The sequence below is a fragment of the Lepidochelys kempii genome, chromosome 4 (genome assembly GCF_965140265.1).
Source record: "Lepidochelys kempii isolate rLepKem1 chromosome 4, rLepKem1.hap2, whole genome shotgun sequence".
In the NCBI taxonomy this organism is placed as follows: Eukaryota; Metazoa; Chordata; order Testudines; family Cheloniidae; genus Lepidochelys; species Lepidochelys kempii.
In genome coordinates, this window is record NC_133259.1 from 33,918,157 (window position 1) to 33,938,974 (window position 20,818).

Consider the following 20,818-nt stretch of genomic DNA (forward strand, 5'->3'; position numbering starts at 1 on the left):
ATCTCTCCCTGAAAGGTCGAGAGTCATGTAGTCTGATATTGTGCTCTACTCCTTTTGCACATCCCACATCCCACTCATGCAGTGAGAACACCTTGGATCTTTCACAAAGTTTCTTCCTCAGGCGATCTTTCCAGTCCTCGGACACTGGTGAATCTCCAAAGTCAAACTTTGCTGGGTCTATTGCCGGAACTGGAGTTTCATACTGGGGTTTTACAATCGACTCAGGCTCAAAGAGGTCTGCTATCTTTTGTCCTTGCTTCACAAAAATATCATGACTCGTTTCATTAGCAATCAGTATAGTCACCCTTTCCTGGGCTTCAGCAGGTAGGGTTATGACTCCACTGGGGACCAGCACTCCTTCAGGGAGCTCTCCTCCCATCGGCTGCTCTATCATTGCTAACGTCCCTTTACTGCCTTTCAGACAGGTACTCATGACAAGCACTTCTTGCTCCGTCCTTGCAGGCACTACTAAGGGGGTTGTGCCCGCGTACTTCAGTGCCCCAAGCGGTAGCTCAGATGTGTCCCTTTTAGCGCTCTCAATTTTCCTATAGGCTTCAGCACAAAGCGTATGGATCATCAGGGTATTCAGGTACTGGTCCCCAGCCCGCCTTCTGCAGTAATCCGCGAGTACCTTGAAGAGACTGGAGTTGGTCCCTATCAGCACAGACACATCAGAAGTCCCTTTAGGGTCAGGGCATATTAAGGCAACTGTGTCTACCTCTTCTCTTACCCCAGCAACCTCCTCTGGGAATTCCAGGTGCACTATGACATACCCTTGATAGGGGTATTCATCCATGCTGAGGCCACATAGGCCAAGGCCAGTCAGTGGCTGTATAGGCAGGTGCCTAAGCATCTGTTGGTAGAATGACTGAAATATAATAGTCACTTGAGATCCAGTGTCAAGCACTGCTTTACACTCCACCCCTTCGATCCTCACCATGACCTCTGCTCAAGGCCCTATCAGTCCTGCAGGGATCCCAGCTGGACAGTCTTTTCTGGGGGAATCTTCAAATCCTGCAGACCTGGGGGGTCCCCGTCCCCAGACCCTCTGGCAGCTACCGGATCTCTCCCAACTGATCCTCAGCTTTCCATACACTAAGGAGGGGTTTTCTTCATTACAGCACTTGGCAGCACTGTGTCCACCCTGACCACATCGGTAGCAGAAGAATTGACCTTTCCCCCTTCGCCTGGGGGGGATGGTGGCTCTAAGTGCGTGCTTCTCAATCGCCACAGTTTGAGGCTTCTTATTCCTAGAAGTCTTAACTCGGTCAACGGTACTTTGCAGCTCAGCTATCCGTTCTGTCAGGACCTGCATTTGTTGGGCAAGTTCCTCTCTGGTGCTCACCATCAGTACACTGGCCATTTGCAGTGGTGTTGTGCTGGCTGGCTCCGATGTTTGGGCTTCCCAAAACTCACTGGCAGCCTGCCTTTCTTCCTCCTCTCGGACCTCTTTTATCAGCTGGGAGTAACTTGGGGGATGTTCCCGTCGTTCTCTTAGCCGGAGATGAAGTAGAATCGGGTTCTGATACTGAGTTCCTCTTACAATTTGAGCCAGTCTGGTCTGATCCATCTGCTCAGCAGTCACTGCTCCCCTCATGACAGCTCTCTGAAGCAGTCTCTCCAGTCTCTGTATGTAGGCTGAAGCCTTCTCGCCCTTTTGTTGTCGGGAATTAAGGAACTTACAGTAGCTGTCTTCAGGGCCCTCTACGCTCCCAAAGTTGTGTTCAAGGGCCTCTAGGCAGTCCTTCACACTGACCCCAGGGTCAATGAGCTTCAGGGTGCGAATCACATCTAATGCTGGGCCGCCAAGGCTCTCTATAAGGCATCTTCGCTTTTCTGCATCTGGTACGGCCCACTCTTGCAGCATTTCAGTGGTATGCTCTAACCAGGGTTCAAACTCCTCCTCCCCAGCAAATAATCTTAACTTACGACAAGAGTCTGACTCAGCTTGGGGCAGCACAACCTTTTCCAATATTTGCCCCAGAGCTTTTGTCCAATCATCAGCCGAGGCTGCAGCCTCTGAGCTAGAAGCTGCTGAGCCAGGGCCCAACAAACCTGACATATTAGCCATTATACAAACAGTAATTTCCTCAAAATATAAGCACAAACAAAAAAATATATATAAATTGTTTCCCAATGTAGTGGATCACTCAACAGGTGCTTGCGAGGGGTACTGACCCAGGCGATCCCGGACGAGCCCCCAAAAATGTAACCCTTCTGCCCGTCAGAGTTGGCAGCAACAAGGGCCGGGTTCAATATCTAGGGGTTCCATTCCAATAACACAATGCAAACCGGCTCGAGCCCCCACCCAGTGACCTGGGACAAATATATACCACCCCCGCTGGGCGCCTCCAAGAGGCAATACTTCCCCTCTCGCAAGCACATAGTCTGAGTGTAGCAAAAGTCTTTTAATAACAGAGAGAAACAATGTGGCATTATGTTGGGGAAACACCACCAACAGGATTCATAACACAACCCATGAGCAAAAACAACCCCACCCCAGGCAAATTGGGGCATGCCCTTTTCCCTTTGGTTCTTGAGTCCAGCAACCCCAAATCACCCAAAGTCCCAAAAGTCCAATGCCCCAAAAGTCTCTGTCCCTGGTCAGGGCAGCCCCAGAGTTCGAAAGTTTATCGGCGGAGCTTTACCTCCCAACCTGGGTGGAAATGGGACGGGGGTAAGAGGCACCTTACATGATCTGAAGCTGACCGCCCCATAGCTCCATAGCGGCGCTCCGCTCCGCCAGCCGCCCCACAAAACTCCTTCACTCAGCTGCGCTCTGCTCCACCAGCCGCCCCACGAACTCCTTCGCTCAGCTGCGCTCCGCTCCGCCAGCCGCCCCACGAACTCCTTCACTCAGCTCCACGGCCCACAAGCAGCTCCTGCCATCCACACACTGCTCCGCGTCGAACTGCTTCACCAGCCGTCCCGCAAACTGCTCCACAATATATCTTCAGGCTCCCCCACTACTTAACACAACACTCAGTGATTTCAGCTCTTAGGTGAATTCAGTTTATAGTAGAGGAGCCCCAGTGCTGGTGCACTGTCAGCCCAAAGTGAGCTCAGCAGCCTATAACTAGACTTCTAATGAAACCAAAATTAGCTCTGATATTCCACAGTGGAGAGAGGAGGAAGTGCAATCAGCATGTAAGGCCCTCACCAAGGGGCCCATGCCACCAAGTATTAATACTTGTCCCCAGCCTCTCTCCATTCACACAGTTTTGGAACCCATGACCCTTGCCTAGCGAGTGCTACTTAGTTGATGGTGAATCCCTCCATCATAACAAAAGGCCACGTACAGTTCCAAGCACAGTTCCCATAATCAGGGTAATAACAATTTATTCTTCCTGCCCCAATAACAGAGACACTGGGGATCCCACAGCAGCCAAAGTGACCATTTGGGCAGCTATGGTCTCATTCTAGGCGTGGTGGGTGTGCCTATGCAAATGAGATCAGCCCCTGAAGTTCTTTTCCACAACTTGCCACACCTCACCACCAGATGTCAGGGTGGAGCTCATCCTGACACTGCTTACATTTGTGGTTTGATGTAAGCTTTAGGGGGCTTGTATCCTTCAAGTTTTCATACATTATAGCTTCTGTGTAGAGGTTAATTCCCAAAATATATTGTTAGCATTACCAGCACCCTTCACAAGTAGATAGTCGTGTGCTAAGTTAGATCTATATGTTAGTATCAAAATCACCATTTTTATTTAGGGAGTACTTTGATTGGAGCCCAGTATGAAGCTGTATATTGTCATTTCTAACACTAATACCATCCTGTTCATAACTGTCACTGAATTAAAAAGCTACTTTCTGGAATATTTCAAAGGTTATTACTGCATGCATAGGAAATTACAAATAAAACCTTCTGCCAGGTATGTACAAAAGCTTACAACTGTAGAAGCATTACATTGGAAATTCATGTACATTTATATCTACCCACTATACAGTACAAACTATGGGCAGGTAATCTTCTGCTTATGCTGCACTGCCTTCAGTGTGATACTGATTTGGTCAGCAATTTTCAGTTGAAACTATAGAAGTGATTATAAGAGTTTTCTGAGATACTTTGACAATTAAAAAGATGCCATGTGAAAATGTTCCATGTTAATATATTGCAAAATGTTGATATTTGCCATTTTTGCCACTTGCTAAACAGCTTAATCACTTCTGGGGAAAAAACGTGCCCAAGCAAAACCAGTAAAAAATATTTTAATACGTTGTTGTTTGATAGCTTTGACCCATGCATACCACAATAAGATGTTGACATTAACTCAAACAGTAAAACTGTAGTGATAACCATGCTGCAATATTTCTGGAACTTTGCAAAAAGTGACACTTTCTCATTTTGGGTACCATTATTTCACCTTGCCTACAGATTTATGGCAATCCTTGACAGTGCTATGTCATACCTTATCTAAATGTAAACAAAATGAGCTTTCAAATTATATATGATGTGGGAATGTCTAGGTTGGATGCATTAAACTCCAGAATTATGGCCCTTTTTGAAGAATTGCCACATACTTAAATGTGGTGTTGCTGCACTGTATCCAGGACCTTGTAGGGCTTGTCAGTGTTGTAATAAGCTGGTTTCTTTGTTTCTCTCTGACAGATGCCAAAGCATCACGATGGACAGCTGCTGTTTCCCCGGCAGATATTTCACCTGTGAAAAATCAGGACGAGGGGAAGTATAGTTATGTATATAAGACAAAGCCCCTAATATTGGGTCGTCTGGTCACCCTAGTGGTACCTAGGAATGACAGCAAGTTAGAGTCAAATCTGGGAAAGATATAGGAGGTACTATTGGGAAGGAGAAAGCATGCTGGAGAAATAACATGTATCATAGCCTCATAGCAGAGAAGCCATAATCAGAATTGAGTCCCCATCATGCAAAGTGCTGCATGAATACGTAAGAAACTAGGGCCCTGACCTAAAGAGTGACAAACATATACAACTATTTTAATTTTGGTTTTGTAATTATATAATTAATGGCATTTGCCCGCCAGTGCTCAAAGTAGCATACAGCCTTGGGGTAGAGTTGGATTCTTCATTTCTCCTGGATGCTTATTTGCAACATCAGTAAGCTTGCCTTCTTCCAGCTTCACCTTGCAAGAGAACAGCACCCTGTTCAGCAATGCTTTAGTCATAATGACCCAGCCCGTTACCTCCAGGCTTAACTACTCCTCTACCTGAGATTAAAACGTAAGACCACACAAAAACTGCAGTTTGTCTACGCCAGAGAAGTCAGCCTGCTAAATCCAAAGAAAGTACCAGTACTCTGCAACCTACATTGGACTCTCTTCCACGTTTGGATCAAGTCCTAGGCAGTGGTCCTGATCTGTGAAGCATTCAATAGGTGAGGCCTGTGCTACCAGAGAGACCCTTTCTCCTACATTTTCCTTCCCCACCCCCTACACACACTTTCATCTGCAATTGACTGGCACAGTATAGCTGAGGCTTCATCTTGAAACCCAGGCACTCTGAGGGGAATACTTTAGACTAGGATTACCAACCACTGGTGATTAGGATGATCCCAAATGCTGTGATCACCCCTTGTGTAAGTGACATTCCATATTTGATGGCGGCTGTCCTATGACCTTTATTCAGCTTGGAGTCTCAGCAAGCCAGGATTGTGAGTTCAATTCTTGAGGGGGCCATTTAGGGATCTGGGGCAAAAAATTGGGGATTGGTCCTGCTTTGAGCAGAGGATTGGACTAGATGATCTCCTGAAGTCCCTTCTAACCCTGATATTCTATGATTCTATGATTCAATGCAACAATGTAAAAGTTCATTCACTAAGTGTGATTTTGTACTATGAATAAAGCATCCAGAGTATAGTGTCTTAAAGATGCATTTTTTGTAGTGGATCTTTATTTCCTTGAAAACTAGGAAGGTCACCTTAGCATCGTTGTCAATTCTCGCAGTTTTAGTGCACCTCTCACAATGTGGCGTTTGAGATGCTCCTCTTTTTTCATTTCAAAAGGGTTCTTGTTCTTAGCCTCGGAGAGAAAAAGCTTGAAACCATGAACTCAGCTAACCTGAAGGAAGGCCAAATGTATTTTATTTTTTTAAAAGTCTCATGGTGGTTTTAGGCCTGTCTGGTGCCCTAACTCATGATTTGTTGAAGGCTTGGAGTAGGGCTGCCGGTTTTGGTTGGATGTATTTCTGGAGGTTTCACTACATGACATAATCTCTAATTAAAGATTCATTTTTAATTCCTGGAGATTCCAGGACAACCCTGGAGAGTTACCAACCCTAGCTTGGTTTCAGAGTAACAGCTGTGTTAGTCTGTATTCGCAAAAAGAAAAGGAGTACTTGTGGCACCTTAGAGACTAACCAATTTATCTGAGCATAAGCTTTCGTGAGCTACAGCTCACTTCATCGGATGCATACTGTGGAAACTGCAGAAGACATTATATACACAGAGACCATGAAACAATACCTCCTTCCACCCCACTGTCCTGCTGGTAATAGCTTATCTAAAGTGATCATCAAGGTGGGCCATTTCCAGCACAAATCCAGGTTTTCTCACACACCCCCAACCCCTCCAAAAACCACACACACAAACTCACTCTCCTGCTGGTAATAGCTCATCCAAAGTGACCACTCTCCCTACAATGTGCATGATAATCAAGGTAGGCCATTTCCAGCACAAATCCAGGTTTTCTCCGCCCCTCCCTCCCCACAAACTCACTCTCCTGCTGGCAATAGCTCATCCAAACTGACCACTCTCCTTACAATGTGCATGATAATCAAGGTGGGCCATTTCCAGCATAAATCCAAGTTTAACCAGAACGTTGGGGGTAGGAGGAAAAAATAAGGGGAAATAGGCTACCTTGCATAATGACTTAGCCACTCCCAGTCTCTATTTAAGCCTAAATTAATAGTATCCAATTTGCAAATGAATTCCAATTCAGCAGTTTCTCGCTGGAGTCTGGATTTGAAGTTTTTTTGTTGTAAGATAGCAACCTTCATGTCTGTGATTGCGTGACCAGAGAGATTGAAGTGTTCTCCGACTGGTTTATGAATGTTATAATTCTTGACATCTGATTTGTGTCCATTTATTCTTTTACGTAGAGACTGTCCAGTTTGCCCAATGTACATGGCAGAGGGGCATTGCTGGCCCATGATGGCATGTATCACATTGGTGGATGTGCAGGTGAAGGAGCCTCTGATAGTGTGGCTGATGTGATTAGGCCCTGTGATGGTGTCCCCTAGCTTGGGGTAAGAGTGCTGCCTCCGCAAGGGAGGCGGGGAAGGGAGCAGGGAGGCGGAGAGTCCCCGGGCCGGAAGCCAGGCAGGAGCGGAGTTGAAGGGGATGGGTAGGCGCTAGGGGACAGCCTTGCATAGGATGAGGAGAGGGGAGGAGCAGGTGGGGGCGTAGGGAACAGGGTTTCCCTACTACGCATGCTCGCACCTGCCGGCTCCTCCCGCCGTGGGTCGCATGCGGCACTCAGGGGACGGGTGCACCAGGCCGCTGTTCGGGGCTGCGCGCCTGGGGAGCGGTAGCTGCGGGGCCATGAGGCTGGCGGAGGGGAGCTCCGGCCGGGCGCTCCTTCCCCCTCCGCAGCGAGCGTAGCCGCCGCTTGGGGCAGAGCCGTCCCTTCCCCCGCCCCGGCCATTGATGCAGCTGCCGTTGGGCGGCAGCGGTGGCGCGCGCCGCAGAGGGGCCGTTTGATTCCGGGCCGGTAACTGTCGGTACCGGCCGCTGCCCGTGGTCGGGCCGAGGCCTGGGGCTGCCCCCAGTATGCGATGGGGAACTGCTGGGCGCAGTGGTGCTGCGGCCTCTTCTTGCGGAGAGAAGCGGGGCGGATCCAGCGAGGCGGAGGGTAAGGCGGAAGGAGCAGCCCCCTGGGGCGGGGAGGCGCCGCACCGGGCTGGCTCCGCCCTGGCGCGGGTCGTTACCCCGCACTCCCAACCCCGGGACCCCGCGGGGCGGAAGGGCCTGGCAGCTGCACGGCGGCTTGCCGGCAGAGGGGAGGGCGCTGGGCGGGCTGGTCTGTTCCCGCCCTGAGATGGGGCCGACCCCGGGCTGAGCCGGGGGGGGCAAATGTGCAGCTGGCAGGGCAGGGCGCGGGGCCTGGCACGGGCGGGGCTGGCTCGCGATCGGGCACGGGCGGGGTGTACCTGGGAAGGGTAGAGGGGGGCTGCAGGGGGAGAGGGAAGGGGGCTCGGTGAGGTGCCAGGTGGCGCTGTGGCCTGGCGGAAGCTCTGGGAGGTGACCCCGCACCATGCCGAGGGCCTCCAGCCTGGACAGAATCCCACTGAGTGAAACAGTTTCTTACGGCCACCAGCTGGCTGGTCTGTTAAGCCTCTGTCATACCTAGGGGTGCTAAAACTCACCTAACTTGTGTGAGCCTCGGTTCCCGCTTGTTTGAGCTGGCTGGTTTCCTCCTTCCTCTAAAGAGGTAATGGGAGAACTTGACACCCACGGTTTCAACTTGAAGGCTTAGCAAAACCTTGTGGAAGGCCTGAGGATCTTGTCTACATTTGAAATGCTGCAGTTTTGCCCCTGTAGCGCTTCATTGTAGACGTTACCTATACCAATGGGAGGGCTTCGCCCATCGGTATAGGTAGTCCACCTCCCTAAGAGGCGATAAGAATTCTTCCATCGACCTAGCACAATCTACACAGAGATTTAGATCAGCTTAACTATGCCACTCAGGGGTGTGTATTCTTCATGCCCTTGAGCAGTGTAGCTTGGTTGATCTTATTTTCTAATGTAAATTAGCCCTAGGACTCTAATACTACTTATGAAATTAAACTGAAAACTTTCTATTGGGAATTGGATCCTTCTGGTACTTTCACAAGCTAAATCCTTTCTTCTCCTGCAGTAATTATGACCCCGGGAATAAAAATAATCTCTGGTAAAGGTGATTTAGCAGTGTCCAGAGAGGGTGTGAATTTAGAATTCTGACATAGTTCCCAAGTGCCCCTTTGACTGCACAGCTACCATTAGTTTTCAGTAAATTCTTGGAATGCATTGGGGGCAGTTTTTTGTTTCAGAAAGTGGAGGAAGTAACCAGGGAGACAATTTTAGACATGATTCTGACCAGCAGGGAGGAACTAGTTGTGAATGTGAAGGTGGAAGGTAGTTTGTGTAAAAGTGATCATGAATTGACAGATTTCATGATTCAAAGGAAATTAAGGAGAGAGTAGCAAAATAAGGACAGTGGACTTCAAAAAGGCAAAACAAACTCAAAGACCTGCTAGGTAAGGTCCCATGGGAAGAAAATCCCAGGTGATAAAGGAGTTTAGGAGGGCTGTGAGTTTCTCAAGGAAACGGTATTAAAGGCACAACACCTGCAAACTATCCCAATGTGAATGAAAGATCCATATTGGCTTTTTACTATTTTTCATATCAGGAGCTCTTTAATGGACTGAAAATCAAAAAAGAATCTTATAAGAAGTAGAACTATGGATGAATTGCTAAGGAAACGTATAAAAGAATAGCACAAGCATCTCGGAACAACAACAAAAAAGGCCAAGGCACAATAAGGCCTTGTCTACACTGACAAGTTTCTGCACAACAAGTTATACCACTTTTATTCGGGGTATGCCTACACTGGAAACTTCAAAGCTCTGCTGTGGGAACGCTCCCGCGGCAGCGCTTTGAAGCGCAAGTACGCTCGTGCATGAGCTTGCTCTCCCAGCGCTCCTGGTAATCCACCTCCACAAGGGGATTAGCTCCCAGCGCTCAGAGCCTGTCTACACTAGTGCTTACACCTAGCAAGGGACGTAAAAGGCAAAAAGAAGAGCTTCTTTACATACATTAGGAGCAAGAGAAAGATGAGGGAAAGTGTGGGTCCTCCACTTAAGGCTGGAAGGAGACCTAATTCAAGATGACATCAAGAATGCTGAGGTGCTTAATGCCGGTTTTGCTTCAGTTTTCGTGAAAAAGGTTAATGATGAACAGATGCTAAACACAAGTAACGTTTATGCAAGCCAATATCAGGAAAGAATGGGTTAAAGAATATCTAGATAAGTTAAACATACTCAAGTTGGGGAGGCCTGATGAAATTTGTACTTAAGGAACTAAAGGAAGCAATCTCAGAACCATTAGCAATTATCTTTGAGAACTCATGGAGGATGGGTGAGTTTCCAGAGGACTGGAGAAGGACAAACCTAACTTTAAAAAGGGGAACAATGAGGACCTGGGGAATTATAGGCCAGTCAGGCTAACTTTGGTACCTGGGAAGATACTGGAACAAATTATTAAACACTTACTTTGTAAGCACTTAGAGGATAATAGGGTTATGAGGAATAACCAGTCAGCAAGAACAAATCATGCCAAATCAGCCTAATCTTCTTCGACAGGGTTACTGGTCTAGTGGACAGGGGAAAGAGTAATTGTGATATATCTTGATTTTTAGTAAGGCTTTTGACACAGTTCCCACATGATGTTCTCATAAGCAAACTAGGGAAATGAAGCCTAATGCAATTACTATAAAGTGGGTGCACAACTGGTTGAAAGACCATACTCAAAGAGTAGTTATCAATGGTTCGCTGTCAAACTGGGAGGATGTATCTAGTGGGGCGCCGTAGGGGTTAGTCCTGGGTTCAGTACTGTTCAATATTTTCATCAATGACTTGAATAATGGAGGGGAGAGCATGCTTATAAAATTTGCAGATGACGCCAAGTTTGGAGGCGTTGCAAACACTTTGGAGGAGAAGATTAGGATTCAAAATGACCTTGACAAATCGGAGATTTGATTTGAATTAAACCAGGTGAAATTTAGTAAAGACAAGTGCGAAGTGATATTCTTAGGAAGGAAAAATAAAATGCATAACTATGAAATGAATAACTTTGGCTAGTACTGCCAAAAAGGATCTAGAGGGATTCTAGTGGATCACGAATGAGTCAGCAGTGTGATGCAGTTGTGGAAAAGGCTAATATCATTTTGGGGCATGTTAACAAGCGTTGTATGTTACCCATGAAAGTAATTGTCCCACTGTACTTTGCACTGGTAAGGATTCAACTGGAGTGGTGCCCAGAATTGGACACAGTACACTTTAAAAAAGATACGAATCAATCGGAGAGAGTCCAAAGAAGAGTAACAAAAATACTAAAGGTTTAGAAAACCTGACCTCTGAGGAAAGGTTTAAAAAAAACAAACTAGACACATTTAGTCTTGAGAAAAGAAGACTGAAGGGGGACCTGATAAGTCTTTTCAAATATGTTAAGGGCTATTATTATTATTTATTATTAAGAGCATGTTAATCATTTGTTTTCCATGGCCACTGAAGGTAGGACAGGAAATAATGTGTTTAATCTGCAGTCGGGGAGATTAAATATTAAGAAAAATGTTCTAACGATAAAGATAGTTAAGCACTGGAATAGGCTTCCAAGGCAGGTTGTGGAATCCCCATCCTTGGATTTTTTTATTTTTTTTTAAGAACAGGTTGGGCATGCACACTCCCCCAAATTCAATAGCTTTAAACTGACTTAGAGTTTAGCTTGATCAAAAGTTAAAACATTTTATGTTTTTATCAACATTTTGAACAACTGTGGCTTTTGGTTGATCAAAAATTCTACTGTGCTTGTATTTAGAAAAAAGTTCATAAATTAATAAACTGACTGTTCAAATTTGTGTTCTTTTGGGGGTCTTGATATCTGCAATGTAAGCCAAATATGAATCAATTAGCATCTGTAAAAATCTAAGTGTAGTCTGTGGGGGAAGGTCTTTAATAAATTTCTATAGATATTTAATAAATATTTTCCTTTAGTATATGCTGAACAAATATTTTGCCCAAAGATTAAAAATAATCACCTCTCTGCTGATATCCAACATGAAAGCTTTCAGTCTAGAAAGATTTATTTTTTCCAGTAAGATATGAGCAACTGAGAAAGGGAAAGGTAGACGTTAGAAAGTTGTGACTCTTGTAGATGTTTCATAGAACTGGGGGTGGGGAGAGAGAATATTATGGTATAAGTTGAGAAGGTTTAGGAATTCTGAAGACCTCTGTAGCAAATGCTGTGTGAAGTTGAATGTTAACTGATAAAATTGGCAGAAATCCCAGGTTCCAAACCATACTGTTAATGTACACAGATCCATACTTATGGGATCTGACGCTGCTCTCGTTGAAGGTAATGGTAATCACTTCTGGGAGAAGGTTCAGCATCTCTGAGGAAATTAGTGCTTCACCTTCATTGTTGTATGCAGTGAGGTCTCTAACTATAAAATTGGAGAGATCTCTTGTAATACTGTTTACTTTGCACTTTAGTGCATTTATATATGAGGCTTGCAAAGACAGACACTAATCTAAATTGAATTTATCTTTGTATGAAATTGCAAATTGTATGAAATTTTAAAATAAAATTGCAAATTGTATGAAATTTTAAAATAACTTTTTAGCAAAATGTCTACTATATGAATTACTGTAGTAATTGAATTCTCAGTGGGAACAACAAGAAGGGTTTCTTAAGCTGCCTGCTTAGCTACAGAATTTGGTCCTTTTTAAAATTACCATTTTTAATTGTGTCCTGAAACAAATTTCTGTTAATATTGCTCTTCAAATAAAACTTAATGTCTGTGGCCTCCAGCTGTAATTAAAAAATAGGTCAGATCTAGTTTGTCCCTGTCCTCAATCATAAGCTTTTTCTCTTTGCTCCTAGAGAGATCACATCGTTCATAAAAGGCAGCTGTGCGGAATAAGTATAATTGGAGCTCCTGGCATTCTTTTGCTGTCATTTCCATGATAAGATTAAAGTATAAACATTTTTATCACTTATGTAAAAAACAAAATCAGTTTAAATTTCCATATGTCCATGTTCTTGCATATCTAATTTTATTAACAAGATTTTAATATAAAAATCCCCCTGCATCAGTACTTAAATAGGATTGTATTTAGCTTATTTACTCCTTCTATGGAGTGTAAATATGAACCCTATATGTCTTTTTCCCATACAGTATTTTGTCAACTTTAAAGTTTAATTGGCTAACCTGTAATGTCAAAAAGGTCATGATTTTGTATGAGCTGCAAGAGATGGAGAAGTGAAACAATACTGTAACCTTTTCTTTTAAAAGTTCTTTCAAGAAAATAATCAAATGTATCTGTATTTAAATATAGAATATCATAACATAATATACATATGCACACTAATGATGTACTAATCTATTCTTTAATTTCAGCTCAAATCCGACAAATGGTAAGGGGTGATGAAAGCAACATTTTCCCCACTCCTTCCTTGTTCACTCTGGGCCCTACCCTGAGAGGTGCCCAGTGCCCTCGTGTCGTCCATAACCTTAGTGGGATTTCAGGGCACTGAGTTCCTCAAAGGATAAGGCCCACACTTATCATTTCTGTAAATAAGAGGGAGCAACAGAGCCAAGTGACACAAGATGCTTCTTCTGTTGCTTGTTATCCATCCCTTTAGACCAGTGGTTCCCAAACTTGTTCTGCCGCTTGTGCAGGGAAAGCCCCTGGTGGGCCGGGCCAGTTTATTTACCTGCCCCGTCCGGAGGTTCGGCCGATCGCTGCTCGCACTGGCCGCGGTTTGCTGCTCCAGGCCAATGGGAGCTGCTGGAAGCGGCGCGGGCTGAGGGACATGCTGGCTTTCCCCGCACAAATGGCGGAACAAGTTTGGGAACCACTGCTTTAGACAATTATTCAATTTAAAACAGGAGGTATGCATTCTGAAGACCGTTTTCAAACATGCTGCTATTGTGAGCTGAAAATGAAAGCAACATGGGGGAGCAATTTAAATGGCTTGGGGGTATTTTTTGTTTTCTTTTGGTTTTTTGGTAAAAACAAATAATTAATCTGAGTCTTTTTAAAAATTATTTGGAAACTTGTGCTATTGCAACTTTAGATTAAAACTTAACAAACTAAATAATAATGAACTGAATCATAAATGCAGTTTTTAAAATGCCACTACTGGTAGGGTATGTTTCTTGAATTTTGCAAAGTTGGTATTGGCAGAAATCAAAATTGAAAATTAAGACCCTGATTCTGGAAACACTTCAGGTACATGACTATGCTCATGAATAGTCCCACTGACTTCAGTCAGCCTGCTTGTGCTTAAAGTTTAGCTTGTGCCTGAGTGTTTACAGCATCAAGGCAAACGTATTTTTAGTTAAACAAAAAAAAAAAACTTTCTTAGTGGCATAAAATCTTTTACTTCAAAACAAAATTGCTTCCATGTTAACTATGAAAAGTTATTTAGACTTCAATGTTAAACTTAATATGAACTTTTTTAAACACACAGGCTGAAAATTTCAAAAACAGAAGGCTAAAGTTAGGCGTTTAAGGATTTTCAAAGTCACTGAAGTAACTTAGGGCCCATTGATTTCTAACTGCAAACCCTGATGGAGGCATGTAACCTAATTAATTTGTTTTCCTTCAATATTCTGCCTTCAGTGTGGTCAACATGACAGTTATGTTGCTGATACTTGGCTGAGGAATCTGCCTCTTAAGGGCTGCACTCATGGGTGGGAGCTGGGGGTGGGGGTGGCTGGATCAATTACACTTTTTTTTGTATGCAAAAAAAAAAGTGGGGTTATGTGGAGTTCTGGGCTGCAGCATATTGTCTGTTCTTTCCAACCCGGTTACATCACTCAAGGAACTGGGCTTTCTTTGGGCCCTCCCAGACTTGTTACAGTCCATTGGGCTTGCTGTAACATAGCTGTTTTCTCACAACCCTGGGAGACCATTCCATAGCCTAGTACATCTCACCGGTCTGGAAGTTTTCCTAGTGTCAGCCTAAATTTTTCTTTTCTTAATTTCACCATTTCTTTTTTAAAGGTGTGGTGTGTGTGCACATGTGCTCTTTCTCTGTGGTGCAGAACATTTTGGGAGCTGAAGGTCTAGAAAAGCTCCTCTAACAATGAATAAGAGCAGTCACGGTTGGGTTACCCTGGAAGTTATTTCTGGACAGAACAGTAGTTTTTATTTACGCCTTGTGCTAGAATTTATAATATATTGATACAACCATACCTAAATCAGCAGTGGTCTGCTATTTGAGAGCCTATATTCTGACTTAAGGGGTGATAGCCTGAAAAAAAAAGTCTTGTTTGAAAGTCTTGGATAAACTTCAAATTATACTCGCCTGACTCATTACTTTGGAGTGGAGAACCTCCTTAAGATATACTTAAGTCAGTCAGTGAATCAAAGAAAGGCTTGGGTTTCTGTAGTTGCTATGCACAACCACCGTCTGCCAAAAATGTCATTTGGTTCCCAAACTGTGATCCATGGAGAATTGGCAACGCAAATGGTGCTGGTTTACCAACTTGTTTCTTGATGCTTTTTTGAATAAATCAGTAATCTTTCTGCAAAAACAAGAGGTATAAAATGTTAGCCCCTTAGCTACATCAGTAAACAGTCAAAGAATGACACTCTACAAGCTGGCATTTGTTACATAGAACACAGCTAGCAGGCATAATGGGTCATACCATGAGCAATGAGTTTTTCAGAGGCTGGCCAGAATCATCTGTCTTGCGGGAAATAGGCAAAATGTACTAAAACTGGTTAACACAGTTTAAAAATAAAAATGCTCAATGGCAGCAAATGCAAAGCGATCAGCATCCTGATACATAAACTCCTTTCCCAGTGAAGGGGTAATTCTTTTTACACCTTCCAATTTGAAAAAAAAAAATTTACATCCTCAGACGCAAGTATTTTTCACACTCCAATTTGTCTCCCCTGTAATATAGTGCATCAGTTAATATATAGCTCAATTAATAATTGACGATAATAAATTGGCTTAAGCCTTAACATTAAAATGAACTCACAATGGCTTTTGAAGTATTTTGCTCTTGAACCGCTTCTAATTTTGTAATTAAAATGGTACTGATGTAACTATCAGACCTGATTTCATTGTGTCATAAATAATTTTTAGAATATTTTGAGAAGATATTTGAACTATAGAACTACTAACCTGCAATGAAATTATGGGTTTATTTTCTAGATCAAAGTATTTTAGAACATGTTCAACTGGAGAACACTTCACTATAGAGGTAAGTACTTTTTTCCTAAGCCTGGAAAACCTTTTTTAAACGTTGCACCCCAACCAGACTTTCTGGCACTTGTCATTGTTTGCGTAAAATGGAACCTCTTAACACTATATCAGACTAAAGCACTAAGTGAATCATAAAATAGCAATTGTCTTGCCACTTCTCTTGGTCAAGTAAAAAGACTTAGGCATGTCAGTATTCTAAACTGTAATGCATAGAGGAATCAAAGTATTAGTTTTCTGTGCCCTGTCCAGCAACAGATGAGACAGTAGCAAAAATTCTCAAGTCCTGACTTTACTCAGCTTCCACTACTGCTATACTGGGAGTGAAATGTATCACATTTTTGCCATTATAAATGCATCCTAATTTAGTCTGCTGGATCACAGAATCTGATCTGATCTCTCAAGATCCACCAACTGTGGAGGGTACTCTGTGTTGACAGGAAAATCCTGACTTTCAAGCAAGGAAGCGTCTCTATAGTTGCACAATCAAAGACTATCAGTTTAGCTGAGGGCAGAGTCTGTCACTTGCCTAATCTGTCAGCTTCATGGGAATAACAGAGTTGAGTGTGTTCATAGAACATGTCAATATAGCACACATGCCCTTGTCCTAAGAACTTGAGGATAGCTCTTTCCTCAAAGGTGGAACCTGGCATTGTTGGGGATAAATTTGTAGTAGCTACAATTGCTACCTTACTTGGTTGTCAGCAAGGGAAATAGAAGGTTATGTGGACTGAAAAATCTCCCCTTCTGCAGCATAAATCTGTCTGTGAGTGTTCCCTGCAGCAGCAGACTGATAGTGGAAAGAAGGTTCTGTCCTTTTCATAACCTCCGAGATGGCTTAGACCAGTTTCTCCCTTCCCATTTATAGTAGTCATTCTGTACCTTATAGGAACTCCTACAGTCTGTGCTGGCCACTGATGCTAGTAGATTGACTCCATTAAAGATGTAGGAAACAGCGCTGGATGGCTTCTGTTGGTTTTATTTCAGTCTTTGTGTTAGGTCAATCTGCTGCAGTGGCTTGTGCAACTTATAAGACTGCATATATTTTGAATTCAGCCTTCTGTGCTTAGATCCCTTTTTAAAGCATCCTGATGTTTTTATGGGCTCTTATTCTTTGATATGCAAAGTTGTCATCTTGCTTGGAATCCTGGCTTCTGTTTCAAGTAACTGATTATTCCACCTGAATTTGTTACAGTATATCCCCAAAATGGAAAGGGATGAATCAAGGTCTCTCTGGGGAAGAGATACACCTATGCTGAAGCTTTTCAGGAGGCAGGTTGTGGGAGGGGAGACTGGGACCGTGTTAGGATCCATAACTGGAAGAGAGGATTTTCCATCTTTGGCTGAGGAAAGCTTGTATTTATTTCTTAAGAGATGTCAACAGTGCCTAGAGCTTTTGTATAGGCAATTTATTTGTTTTTATAAGTTAAAATAAACTTCATCATTTTTGCCCTCTGAATATTTTTCAGAAAACATGTCATGAATTTCATTTATTTTAATATTTTAGTGTTAGAGGTAGTTTGCGTTACAGCTTTTGGCTTTGGTGCACTTTTATACTAATACACAGTACTTCTGTGTCTGTAGTGCCTATGACTGATAGTTTTACGGCTCTTATTCATATCAGAATACATGACTGAGAGAATTCATCAGTCGTTAACTAATAAAACCGTAAATTATCCTCCCAACAGAGTTGCTTGGGCACTGTATAATATCAAATGCAACAAAACTTTTTATTCTAACTCTTATCCTCTTAATTATTACATTCTGTGTAGAAGAAAACAACTTACAAGCAGTGTTTGTAGGGTAACTGGTCACACTCCAAAAGCAATAGCTCTTCACAAAGTAGAAGATTTGATAATTGAATATTATTGTCTTCAGCTTTAATTGGAGCAGTGTTTCCACAAAATATGCCTAATAGGTAAAGCTGTTGTAATTATGCTGATTTTTATGTGTTCATTGAAGTGCGGTGTTTGTATCACAATGTCTGCTTGTCAGTAACCTTGTATACTCTGTGTTGTTTTTCTTTGCAGTTTGAGAATCTAGTGGAAAGTGATGAGGTAAGTACTTGGGTTTCACAATACAGAACTCAGTAATTCAACACACTTTCACACTTCTGTTTGTAGTCCCAGGATCCACATCTTGCTAACCCTTCTGGCTGCAGCTAACTTCTGCATTGGTCTCTTCATAGAAGAGTTGCTGGTATTTTTTTGACACTATCAGGGCTTGATTTTCTTCCTCTAGGATAGTAGTAAATAATATTCCTCTGGTTGCGGGGGATGAAGAGAAGTGGGGCTGCAAAGGGAAGTGCAGGGTTATTATAATGGGAATTATGAAAAAAATTATACATGATAAAGATTCAGTCTTTAGGTGTATCCCACATAAGAGTAGGAATACTTGGCTAACTGTAATCTTTTTGATAAACCACAAACATTCCCCATTCCCCAAAATTGAGTGGTGGCAGTACAGCATGCTTTTATACAGAGAATTTGAGTTTGGCACCTGAACTATTATAAGCTCTAACTTGAACTGGTAAAAGTGCTGTAGTCAGTGTCTTTAGTCCCATCTAGGAATGTGTGCATTGGAGTTACTCTTTGGTAATGCTCCCCTTCATTTCTGAAGCCTAACACAAGGAAGTAGTTCACCAGTGCTACAATTTGTTGCTTTCAGTCCATCCTTCATTGCAACTTAAGGTTTTTGAAGGAAAGTAGTAAAGAGAGGATTTCTGTGTCAACAAGCCTCTTTTCCCAACTCCCTGGCAACTCCAAAAAAATAAAAATAAAGACATAATAAATACCATTCGGGAGGTACAGTTATAGAACTTCTCAGGGACCTGGAGGTAGTTGAACTCTGTCCATGTGACCCAAAATGCATTTGAAAACATGGCACAAGAGTGAAATTACTGCATATAGGGTATACAGACTACACTTGCTCTGCTAGTTTTTGCTATCTAAGAATGAACTTGTTCAGATTTTGGTAGTGCAAAATTTAAATAGTAACCCTTACTGGTCTCTTTTGCACCTTCAATAAACAGGATTGGCATCCCTTATGGTTCCAATGTCTGTACATAAGCAGTAATCTACAAGGTGTGCGTTTATAATGGATACCAGCACAGTTCAAGTGTTCTGAGGAACTAGGTCAAAAGTGGCATTTTTCAACCATCTGTGAAGTGCAGATAGTTCTGTGACTGCTGCTTAGAAGTGTCCTTGCACAATGGCTTTAAAAAAACGTTCTTTAAAAAAAAATGTGGCATGTGTCAGTCACTGGCTTCTGAACAGCTCACCAGTTTTCTCAAATGGAAAATTGGAAAATGGACTGCTTCTGGCATGGCTTAGTGTTTTTTCTTGTCAAGTTTTTAAAAAAAGAATTATAGACCTTTCTAAAATTAATCTAATAGGTTCTTTAGTGCCTCTTGAGGGCTAGTAGCCCTAGAACTTGACAAAACTTGTACGCCATTTTGACTGGAGCTAATCTCTCTCCTGGGGTACTACAGTGGTTAGCTTCACTGCCCAGCCTCAGTAAAGGTGTTATGCTGGACAAACAGCAAAGGAAAAAGCCAAAAAAAGAAACTTTGCTTCTGATGCAATTCTTCCCTCGTGAAATTCCTAGGCAGAAATATGCGCCTTTCAGTGACTGAGGGCAAGTCTACACTTAAAAAGTTTCAGCTGTGCTGCTGCAGTGCTTTAGTGAAGAGCTTCTTCTGTCGGCATAGTTAATCCACCTCCATGAGAGGCAGTAGCTATTTTGATGGAAGAAGCTCTCCCGTTGACCTAACACTGTCTACGCTGGAGGTTAGGTCAATATAACTGCGTCGCTCAGGAGTGTGGATTTTTCACACCCCGAATGACGTTATACCAAGTTAAGTTTATAGTGCAGACTGACCTGAAACAAAGACCCAAGTTGCTGAGGTCTCCTCCTCCCAGGCTAATGCAGAATGAGGTAAACATATCACTGATCTGGTTGGTACAGAGTAGAAGATTCTGGTGCTGTATCCAAGCCAGACCAGAATATGAAAACGTGGAAGTTGCTGTCTAGGCAACACAATGGGGGAATGCCGATTCAAGTTTTATGCAGTTCTCTCACCCTGCTTGTACATAAATTGGCTCAAGCCACAAACCATTCCAAAGGACCAAAATAGGCCTCACAACTTCACTTCCGAACAAGCACGTGCTGGTGATGATGGACAATATGTTGGCCAGTCATGTCAACAAACACGGAGGTCCCTAGGTCCAAAATGCTTCAGAGGGAAACTAATGTGTTTTTCACATGGGCTGAAAAACACCCTTTTCCAGCAAGAGTGCTTCACATCTGGGAAAAGGGTGACTAAGGGGAGACTAGCTAAGCTGACAGACTAGGAAGAATGGAATCTTCACCATGAGGTCTTCAGGAATCTGAAGTTTTTCAGGCAGCAGCCATGGAGCTGTCTTCATCCATGGACAGTACCAAAGTTGCCCAGGTTTTACTCCTGGATAAAGAGCAAAGGGTGGTAATAAGTTGTGCTACTTAACAAGTGGCCGATCAGCCTGCTCTGTATGTCCCATGTAGTTTCTGCATGTTGCTGCCTATCATGTAAAAGGGAAAAGAGGGTTGGGGGAGAAACCTAATCCCACAAACTCTTTAATGGCCAAAACAAGCTGGAGACCATAAGAGAGGACCTGCCTTGTGATCTACCTATACAAGAAATACCCTCCTTTCACAGACTGCCAGCATTCTATCACAGTGCAGACAGGCTGAAACTAGCTGCCTGTTACTCAGAAAGGTGAAGATGGAAAAAGAGGATGCTTGTAGCTCATTCTGTTGGATCTCTAATTACATTTGTGTATTGCTGATATTTAAACTGTTGTCTATGAAAGTGTGGTGGTGGTG

At 43.2% G+C, this 20,818-nt stretch overlaps 1 protein-coding gene across 3 annotated transcripts in view; it reads left to right on the forward strand.

Moving 5' to 3' along the window:
- Positions 1-7,399: 7,399 nt before the first annotated feature.
- AP1AR (adaptor related protein complex 1 associated regulatory protein) overlaps positions 7,400-20,818 on the forward strand; it is a 33,203-nt gene continuing 19,784 nt past the window's right edge. The window contains exons 1-3 of one of the 3 annotated variants that reach the window (XM_073340903.1): positions 7,400-7,829; positions 15,908-15,956; positions 17,986-18,012. In XM_073340903.1, coding sequence (XP_073197004.1) covers positions 7,753-7,829; positions 15,908-15,956; positions 17,986-18,012 — 153 coding nt within the window. In that variant the 5' untranslated portion in view covers positions 7,400-7,752. Of the gene's footprint in view, positions 7,830-12,616; positions 12,711-15,907; positions 15,957-17,985; positions 18,013-20,818 lie in introns of those variants that run through there. The other 2 variants (XM_073340901.1, XM_073340902.1) reach the window with 2 other exon arrangements.